The sequence below is a fragment of the Mucor mucedo genome (assembly GCF_025094135.1).
Source record: "Mucor mucedo strain NRRL 3635 chromosome Unknown EV154scaffold_95, whole genome shotgun sequence".
NCBI classification, from domain to species: domain Eukaryota; kingdom Fungi; phylum Mucoromycota; class Mucoromycetes; order Mucorales; family Mucoraceae; genus Mucor; species Mucor mucedo.
In genome coordinates, this window is record NW_026252379.1 from 44,530 (window position 1) to 55,479 (window position 10,950).

General features: G+C 40.6%; 2 protein-coding genes across 2 annotated transcripts; both read right to left on the bottom strand.

Annotated features, from left to right (window-relative positions):
* Window positions 1-5,261: 5,261 nt before the first annotated feature.
* EV154DRAFT_566921 (uncharacterized protein) lies at window positions 5,262-7,192 on the bottom strand (the record flags this gene model as incomplete). The annotated part of the gene is made up of 3 exons (XM_051605984.1): window positions 5,262-5,501; window positions 5,630-7,045; window positions 7,112-7,192. 3 exons carry the CDS (start codon window positions 7,190-7,192, stop codon window positions 5,262-5,264), a joined length of 1,737 nt encoding a protein of 578 aa, XP_051454353.1.
* Window positions 7,193-9,285: 2,093 nt separating this feature from the next.
* Window positions 9,286-9,897, bottom strand: EV154DRAFT_388682 (uncharacterized protein; the record flags this gene model as incomplete). The annotated part of the gene is made up of 1 exon (XM_051595079.1): window positions 9,286-9,897. A coding segment is annotated over one exon (612 nt), but the record flags the coding sequence as incomplete, so codon positions are not given.
* Between the last annotated feature and the right edge of the window lie 1,053 nt (window positions 9,898-10,950).

A 10,950-nucleotide genomic window follows, 5' to 3' on the forward strand; every position in this document is an offset into this window, starting at 1 on the left:
TGGTTCTTGTATTTTAAGATGATGTTTTGTTATTGGCCCCTATTTTTTAGATGATAGTAAATGACGCGTTTAATAAACAGATGGAGCTTTGTTATTGTGCTCTTATTACGAATTACATATGCTTTTTGATATTATTTGTCATTAAAAATAGATTTTATTTATAAAACGGCCTCCATTGGGTCTAAGTATGACGTGATATACGTCTATTGTACCATACGTAGCTTTTATTGCATACCCAGAAGCGAAAACAAAACGTATGTAGATGTAGGTCACTCAAGAAAGGATACATTGTTGGTTCAATCGTTCGACAACATCAAAAATATTTCTGGTCGTACACTGAAAGATGGAGGGATTCGGTTGTGGATGTAGTATTGGCAGATTACACTTTACATTTCGTACCAAATAAAAAATAAAGAGATTAGATCGATGAAAAGTGCATTATAGTTTGGAAGTTATGAGCAAATTTTTTATTGTAATGAATGAGGGATTGTAGAAGGTTATTAATAATACAATCAGGTATATATTAGTTTAAAAAAAGGTGTTATTCAAAAGAAAAAAACTAACGTCTAACTACTTCAGATCTATCATCAGAGAAACCATGTTTACCATCAAAGGCGGGTTCACCTTCACTCTCAACTCTTACTTCGAAGGCTCCTTCATAACCTCGAGCATCTTGAAGAGGTTCCCTCAATGATTGTCGGAACGCCGCAATGTGTTCGGCATTTTCCGTGAAGGACTTCGTTTTGAACGCATTAGTCCGAAGACTCGTCACCAACAGCTCCGTCATACACAACTCGAACTCCCTCTGGCTGTTGTCTCTCCGCACTTCATCCCTTATTAACTGGGCTTCACGGTATCCTGAAGAGAAATCCCACTTCATCCTCTTGCTCCTCATAGCGTGATCAGGATCTACACGAATACGATCAACTGAAGGCATTTCAGGTCGAGGTCTGGACGACCCAACATTCCGACGAGCAGCACGAGTAATAGTAGAGCCTTCACAAACACCACGTGAACCAGCATTGACACGAACAGCGTCCACATCATCATCGTCACCGAAGGCATTTGTGTCAAGGTTTTCAAAAACCTCCCAGTCAAATGACATCGAACTACGACGAGTTCTGGGAGTTTCGTCAAAAACCACAGGAAGAGAAGACGTACCATTGTCACCTGTGGGCTCCATAGACAAAAAGCGAGGAATTATAGATGGTCCAGGAGACGAAGGATCGCGAGTACGAACAGAAGGTTCCTTAGAAGCAGATCAAATTGGCTGAATTGGTTCAAGCTCTTCGACATCACCAAAAACAGCACGGGTTTGTTCATCAATTGCCGTAATGTTGGGCTCTTTTCTACTGGGAAACTTATCCTCAGTACCACCAGGAGCACCATAAAAAGCTACGCAACAGGTTCGGTATTTGGCCTATGACCATGTACAGTCGACAATCGTTGAAATCCAGGATATTCGAAATCATACTTTTGTTCGATACTAGTGATCCCTCGACGAATATCCTTTTCTGTCACACCAAAACCAGTGCCATTCTACTTTCGCTCTATTTCACGGTAATTGGTAAAAAGACGTGCAACAAGTTTTGTAAGCTGATCCAGCGTCCAATCGGTGGGTATAGCCTTATCAGCCAGCAGTTTTCTCATCTTACTCTTAATGATTTCACGCTTTTTGACTATGGTAGCAGCTCCAGGTGCTGCGTTATCATGTACCCCGATGTATGCTCTAAAAACCTTTATATTTTTCTCGAAGTAACCAAACATCGCTTTGGCATGAGCAGGACTAGTGTTGGATCCACGTTAACTATCATTAACATAAGCTGTTTTGGAAGACGTTTTCTTGGATGTTCTAGTAGTAGTTTGCTTACGTTAACGGCGCATTTTAGTTGATATAATTCAGAAAATAATTTCAGAGAAAGAAGGTAAGTCAAATGTAGGATATACAAGGTTTATATATGATAATTAGATGAGTGGTGACATTTGCATGTCATTTAAAATAAGAGGGAAGTCGGTCGTTGAAGTGATACCAGATGATCGGTTGATAGTTTATAGAGATAGGAATTTGTAGTTAAATTCCTTCGTAGCTAAACTTATTAGCGAGACTTTTGATGAAAATAAAAATAATGGAAGACTTCCAAAACTACAAAATTTAATTTTTAACCGGGATTTAAATCTTTTCACCTTTTTTTGGATTCGTGTAACCATTTTTTAACTTGATTTTAATTTAAAAATTTACAGCAAAAGTTTATTGAGGCCTCCCGCCCCCCTCTACTAAGGTCAAATTTTAACTTTTTCAACTTTTTATTTTTTTCTTTCGCGCTTATTCTGTTCATTACCCTCAGAAGAATGGCTTTCTTCGGTGGGATTTATCTAAGCATAAAACAATTAGGAACTTTGCCATACAAAGAATGAGTGCTTTTACCGTTGTTACCTTCGCAATTTGTGCAGTTTAACTAAAATTAATTTTTGTCTAAACGTTTTGGAAGCCTTAATGATTTTAATTGGAAAATGCTTTAAGCGAAGTTTAAATTAAAATTAAAATCAAGGGAAAAAGTTTTGGAAGTCTTCCAATATTTTATTGTATTTTTGTGTAGGGTTTTTATATGAATTGAATATTATACTATATTAGTTTCTACAGTAATGCCGTCGCTAAGTTATACTAATTTAGCGTTGGCTTCTTTGATCTGTCTAATTTAGTATGTGTTAAGTTATAACACCGATTAGTCAAGTGATGACATCTAGGCTCACGACATCCGGGGGGTTAAGAGAGAAGCAATGAAATTGTCTTCTTGAATATACTTCTTCATCCTACTGGAATGCATCTTGTACCAAGTCTTGTTGTTTTCCAAATCCAGCACGTCGAATCGGTCAGCGGATAAAATCTTGACGATCTTGAAAGGACCTCGAAATGAACGAACCAGTTTAGCAGACCTTTTACCAGCAGCGCTAGATTGCACCGGAAAATTAATGAGTACCAAACTCCCAAGAGTGAGACCCGGTTCTTGTGAATGCTCATTGAAGCTTGTCGCGTTCTTGGCCTGTGTTGCGTTGTTTTCCAGTTGCACCAGAGCTAGTGCACGATCAAGGAACTGTATTACTTGTTGTTGGTATTCTTGAGCTGGAATAGACTTGACCCCAAAATCCGGCGAAGCTAAAGTTCGAGATTCACGACCATGTACCAGAGACAATGGTGAGAATTTAGTAGAGTCATGAATGCTTGAATTGTAGGCTAATTGAAACTCGTTTAAGTGTTCATCCCAAGTGGTTTGTTGGTAATCCAGGTCCATGAAGGATACGATCAAGTTTCTGAGAGTGGCCATAAACCTTTCGACGAGACCATTGGACTGAGGATGGTATGCTGGGGCAAATTTCTGTTGAACTCATAGATGTAAACATAGCGATTTCAGCAGAGTACCGGCGTATGGTTGTCCGTTATCACTGAGCAATTGACGGAAAATTCCATGTTCAGAAATGACCTTACTTAAACATTTGACTACTTGCTTATCGGTATTCTCAGGCACCGCCGTGATGATAACATACCTTGAAAACATGCACTGAATCACGATAATGTATTTATTACCCATCTTGGATACGGGAAGAGGACCAAAAGAGTCAATCGCGATTGTGTCAAAGGGGGGTAAAGATGAACTTGAGTGTACAAGACTTGTAGAACCCAGTGTTGTGTGCGACCGTTTGACTTTCTGACAGACTTGACATGTATTTACCTTATCCTTAACCCATTGTTTTTGATCTGGAAAATAGTATAGTCGATTGAATCGTTGTAGAGTTCGACCAACACCGAGATGACCAGTTGTAGGATTTGCATGTAACAATTCGAACGTTTCCAACCATAATTCTTGCGGAAGTACGGGCCGGGAAGAAAAGAAGAGGACACCGGACTCGATCTAGTAATGGGCTGGAAGTGGATCTTGGGCTTGAATCTCTTGACAGAAAGCATCATTGAGTTGTGCGTTGATGAAATCGTTAGACGACAGGTTGCATAAAATTTTGTGGGAACCATTTGGAGTAGCCACAGGGTAAGGACTAAGGGCATCGGGACCATCAATTTTTGTACCAGGACGATAGACAATTTTGAAGTCATGTTGTTGTAAACTGAGAGCCCAGCCTCCTAAACGACCACGAAGATCTGTATTTTTGTTCAGAAGAGTCTGGAATGCTTGATGATCTGTGATGACTGTAAATTTGGTAGCCGTTAGATAATGAGCAAACTTTTTTATTGCCCAAACAATAGCAAGAGCTTCAACTTCCGAAACACCGTAATTCTTCTCAACCGGAGACAAAGAACGAGAAGCAAAAGAAACTGCATAGGCCCTGTTGTTGCGAGGATCACGTTGACATAAAATGACACCAATCCCAGCGGTACAAGAACCGTCGTTATGAAGTTCGAAAGGGACAGAGAAGTCCGGAAAGCGTAATACGGGAGCAGAGATAAGCTTATGTTTTAGAACGTCGTATGCTCGTTGGTGTTCAGGTAACCATTCCCAAGGAGTATCTTTCTTGAGTAATTGGTTCAGAGGGGCAGAAAGGACAGAAAATTGACCAATGAAGCTTCGATAGTACCCAGCTAGTCCGAGGAAGGAGCGAAAGATTTCGATATTGGAAGGTGTGGAAAAATCAGCAACAGCTCGAATTTTCTCAGGGTCGGTATGGAGTCCGTCAGGTGAAATTACATAGCCGAGAAAAGAGATTCTATTGTTGGCGAATTTGCATATCTTGAGATTGATAGATAGACGAGCCTCGCTAAGACGATCTAAAACCGAACGAAGGTCTTTGGTATGCTGATCGAAGTCGGGTGAGAAAACAACGATATCGTCCAAGTAGACCAAACAATGTTGCCATTTGAGACCGGCGAGAACAGAATCCATGAGGCGTTGCATGGTAGCAGGTGCGTTACATAGTCCAAATGGCATTCGAACAAATTCATAGAGACCGTTGCGCCAAATGAAAGCCGATTTGGGGATACTTTCCTTTTCTAAGTCGATCTGCCAGTAGCTAGATGTTAGATCTAATGTTGAAAATATTTTTGCATTACCCAAGCTGTGAAAGGTATCATCTATACGTGGCAATAGATATACATCACGAGTATTAACACTGTTAATTCGTCTATAATCGACGCAGAATCTAGGTGACCCGTCCTGTTTTGTTAGGAGGACAACACCAGATGCCCAAGGTGAATTTCCTTCGCGGATGGTTGCTTGTTCGAGCATTTCTTCCAGTAGGCCATTGATAGTATTGTTCTAAGCGCCAGAGACACGGTGCGGAGGTTGAGATAAAAGTCGTTGATCTCCAGTATCGATATGATGTTGCACCGAGGGAGTGACCGTAGATGCTTTCGACGCAAACCAATCTGAATATTCACGCAGAACCTTCTTCAAAGTATCAGCCTTGTTTCCAGTGAGACTGTCGCCAAGGGAAGATGCGAAATCGAGACTAGGGCCTGGTGAACGACTCGAAGTTTGAGTTTTGAAGACTGGATACTAGAGATAATAGAAGGATAAGGTAAAATATTATATAGTTTTGGGGACGAAGGTAAATACTCATAAGAAGCGATATGCTGACCTTTATTAATTAAAATATTTGAAGTATCTAGATTAGCAATTTTTACCGTAGCAACACCTTTGTCATTAAATTGGACCACACCAGCAGCAACAGACAAGAGTTTTTCCATGGCGACGTTTTGTGGTGTAGATACAAATGCCAGCTTGTTCGGAGGTCCTTGAATATCCACATACGCATGATGGAAACCAGGAAGGTCCAGTGAGGTAGTCATGGAACAAACCGAGGCAACAGCAGGCTGTTTACGTTGTTGAGCCTTGATTCCCTTCCGAAGGCGTACTTCGTTAGTACGAGCATCAATGATCGCCTTTAAAGATCGTAAGACAGGATAACAGATGATAAATTCATGGGAAAGTTCTTTAGCAACGTGACAGTCGAGGATGACTGGAAGTTCGCGAAGTAAAGCCGAGACCTTGTTCATTCCTAAAAACGTGTGTACTTGATTACCGGCAGTGATAAAATACATACGATGTTTAGCGTCTGGGACCAAGTTCAGCTGTTTAGCAAGAGATTCACGCATGACAGTAACAGAAGCTCCTGTGTCGATCAGGCCAAGAGCTGCATAACCTTTGAAGTGAACACGGATCTTTGGTGTAGAAGTTGCATCTGTAGGTACTGAGATACCATGTACTACGGGGTGAATAGAATAGTCATCCACAGGTGTAGAGATCGCATGAATACTCTGGGGGCTTGAAGCAATTGGGTCATGTTCAATGGGAATAACTGCATATTGGCTGTTACTAGGTGAAATGGAAGCCACATATTGGACAGTGGTAGGAGCAGGAGCCGAGGGTTTGTACTTTACCTTGTCAACAGCATGAACACGATCGGTTTTCTTTGGACACTTCTTGGTGAGATGGCCTTCGGTACCGCAGATACCAAAGATAGGTTTACCAGAAGCAGCCCAACGACGCATGGAATCTTCCTTACGTTTTTCCTGGGGACCGGAGCAACGATGGTTGTTGTTCTTTTGGATAGCATCAACTTCCATTGGCGATGGGCCATAGAATGTAGGGACATGAGGTTGAGGAGTGAGAAAATGATCATTACCCAACGAGAGAATAGATTCATGAATCGCAGCGGCATCAGCAACAGTCTTCCAAGTATCGGCGGGATCAACGATCCCAAGCAATGCAGTATCAAGTTCTGGTCGTAGGTTGTTGAAGCAGATGTTGCGCAGAACATCGGCAGCAAGAGTATGTTCTTCAGGAAAATCAGAGACGATTGTCTCGAAGTTCATTCGATTCTCGGCTACTCGACGAAGACCTTGTTTGAGAGATTCCAAGCGTTGACGACAAAGAGATTTTTGTACGAAAGGGTCAATACCGTAAACACTCTCGAGTTTAGCCTTGACATTCAGAGGGTCAGAGAAATCAGCAACGCGTGCCAACCAGTCAGTAGCCTCCTGGGGCAAATATTTGAACATTTGCATGTTTCGAGCCGTGGCGTTAGACATCACAAGAGACTTAGCTTAAAGATGAAATTCTTTGATCAATTTCGATATGTCTTGGCCGGGTTGGAAAGGAGTCACAAGTGTTGTGTTATTAGCGCGTCGTTCAGCCAACATAGACGCAAAGGAGTTAACCTCTTCGGGGTAATTAGATTCGGGCATTGATAGCGAGAGTACGAGGTAAGTATAGAGCAGATAGATAGATATAGATATGTAGGCGCAGGAAAGAAGTAGCTACTCCACCATAAAATAAGAGGGAAGTCGGTCGTTAAAGTGATACCAGATGATTGGTTGATAGTTTATAGAGATACGAATTTGTAGTTAAATTCCTTCGTAGCTAAACTTATTAACGAGACTTTTGATGAAAATAAAGATAATGTTTTATTGTATTTTTGTGTAGGGTTTTTATATGAATTGAATATTATACTATATTAGTTTCTAACTAATGTCAACGCTAAGTTATACCAATTTAGCGTTGGCTTCTTTGATCTGTCTAATTTAGTATGTGTTAAGCTATAACACCGATTAGCCAAGTGATGACATCTAGTCTCACAACACATTTTTATGACGTAAACTAAAGCAAAATAAACAAAAAAAAAATTGCAGAGACAATCCTAGAACCCGTGACAATCGTCCGTTCCTGAATTTTTGGCTGGGAAAAAAATTACGCGATGTTTATTTTTAATGTTTCCGACCCCCTAATGATGTGGCACAACAGCAAATTAAAAGAAAACCGGGCAGGCCAAGAAAACAAAGCGAATGTTCCCAATTATCAGCTTCTGCAAAAACTTTAAATGACGTAAAAAGAGAAAAGGGAGACCACCTAAAAAGAGTAGGGATGTTGAGCAGCCAGAAAAGCAACCAAGAATAAAGCGCTTTAACAACAATTTAAATATGACTATATTTATTAAATGAAATGTCTGATATTCACATATACCTTTTTTTTTTGTATTAACTGTACGTTTATTAAATATATAAAGAAATTATAAAATTAGCCCGAAGGCGTCACTAAACTATCACTACGAACTAAAGGGGATTGCGTTTCTTTAGTATCAGCAATACGTATTGAGTGATCTTGTTGAAACATGTTAAGAGCAGCTTGTCACTTCCACAGATCACCATCAATCACACATCGCCAGTGGTTGTTTCCAAATTGTACCTTGTTCAGAGCCAAGAATAACAAGTATATTCGACGATAGAGGCTTTTGGTTTTGACCGCAGAGATATACAAAGCCGGACCAAATATCAAACTCAGTTTGGAATGTGTCACCAATGTTAGGAAGAGGGATCGCGTTACACCAGTACTGCCACTTATCGAAACAGCCTACCACAAAATGGAGCAAGTCTTCGGAAGAAGAGACTAATCAAATAGGGCAGCTGGCACACGGATACTTAGTACGAGAACACAGGTGTAGTTTAGCCCTATATGCTATACAATCTTGAAGTAGCCGCCACCATGGAGTGAAGGCCTTACTCGTCATATCCAAGGACCAAAAGAGCCGCCATAAGGAAGGCCGAAGTAAGAACCGGGTTGGAACCACCTGAGGGTTTTTTTTTGTATGTAACAGTGAGTTTATTTAACAAGATAGATATACTGTAGAAGTAAAAAAGGGAAAGCTAAACTATTTCGGTTTAGCAACCTTTGTCTTCGCAAACATATTGTGACCCTTAAGAGCAGGTTGCATCTGCACAAGTAACTTAGGAGCAGGACCTTTGGAGGTTTGCTTGATAGTCTTCTGTTTACCCAAAATGGAACGCTTTTGTCCTAGCATTTTTCTTCCACCATCAACCATTTAACCAGCCAAATGGGATGTCTGAACTGTCACGGGTAATGTACCCTCGTCTTCTTCAATTTCCATGCACACCGTTTCTACAATTGTCGCGTACTTAGACGTTGAAGAACCACTTTCAGCAGTCTTCGAAGGCTGGTACGCATCTGACAGGTCTGTATCAGAATCGGAGATAGCCTGTTCAACAATCGTAGGCAGCTCGATATTAGATTCCTCCTTAGGAGTATTGACTTGCACTGGCTGAAACGTTTTCTTTTTACAAAACTTCGCCGTATGACCATAACCTTGACAAGCGAAGCACTTGGTTTTGGCCAATTCGGGACATTTGGAGCGCACGTAACCGGCGTGGTGACACCAATGACAAACGATAGGGGCACCTTTGAAGGATGCCGAAGCAAAACAATCCCATTCGAACAAATATGAATTATTCGACAGCGGCTCATTGGCAAACTCTGCACTATCATCATCAGAATAACCGGTAGTCGTATCGAGTATCAGTGATAATTCGCCTTCGAAATATCCACCACAAGTGTACTCCTTGACTTGCAAGACTTCTCCGTAAACAAGAAGAGACCTCATTAACTTTTCAAGAAAATCCTCCTTATCAGGAATATATAAAAGTGATATCTTAACGTGGGCAAGCTTCTTCAATTCGCTATCATTTGAATGAGTTCCTTTGATAACGGTGTTCTTGATTGTAACACCAGTAAAAATTGCCTTATCAAAACTTGAGTCATCAACAAATTTGGCTTCAAACAAATGATCACCATCTAAGCTCGAACCATAATTACTGATTGGGCGGAAACCATGGACAGGACCACATTGCGTTTCAATAAGCTTATATGCTTCGGTACGATGTTGGATTAACGAAGCAGGAATGGAGAAAAGAGCGGAGTCAGGTGTCAAGGCCTGTTTCACTATTTCGGTAGCCTTCTGCATTCTGATGAGGCCTTCAAGGTCTTCACTTTGGTAGATGACCTTACTTTGTAACTTGAATTGAGAGTCCACATTTTTAGGGACAGATAAAGGACGAACAACTTTCTTGGAATTACCACGGGACACGATTGTTGCGCAGGAATTCTGAAGATTTTCTGCCATTGTTTAATAATCCAGAAAGAAAATTAAAATTGGAGATTGAGAATTGAGAATGTTGAAATCTTTGCCGGATTGGTTAAATGTCGCGATAAACGCTGAGATCTAAGAGATGGAGGGGAGCGTAATAAATAAAAAAGATAGAACCGATAGAGAGGAATCGAATGCAAGAACAATTTTTGATGGATGTATCGAATTCACCGAGATATCGTTGAAACAGGAGTATGGATGGAATTTTTTTTTTTTGTATGAACTGTAAGTTTATTAAATTATGTACAAATTATAAATTGGCCCGAAGGCGTGACTAAACTAATCTTTGGAACTGTTGACTTTGCCAAGGTCGAAGCAATAAGAACAGAAAGATCTTGTTGGAACATGTTAAAAGCCGCATGAGAGCTCCATAGGCCATCTTCCATAACACACTGCCAATGGTATTTCCAAAGTGTACTAAAAGCTGAGCCTAATAGAACCAGAATATCAGGCTTTAGACGTTTGGATGTAATAGAACAAAGAGAGACTTTTTTTTTTTGTATTAACTGTAAGTTTATTAGATACATAAAGAGATTATAAAATTAGCCTAAAGGCGTCACTAGACTATCACTACGAACTAAAGGGGATTGAGTTTCTAAAGTATCAGCAATACGTACTGAGTGATCTTGTTGAAACATGTTAAGAGCAGCCTGTGAGTTCCACAGATCACCATCGATTACACAGCGCCAATGGTATTTCCAAAGTGTTGCTAATCCAGAGCCAAGAATAACAAGCATATCAGACGATAGAGGCTTTTGGTTTTGACCGCAGAGAGATACAAAGCCGGACCAAATATCAAATTCAGTCTCGAAAGTGTCACCAATGTTAAGAAGAGAGATTACGTTACACCAGTATTGCCACTTATCGAAACATCCTACCACAAAATGGAACAGGTCTTCGGAAGAAGAGACTAAACATATAGGGCAGCTGGCACACGGATACCTAGAAGGAGACCACCAGTGTAGTTTAGCCCTGTAACCTATACAATCTTGAAGTAGCCGCCACCAC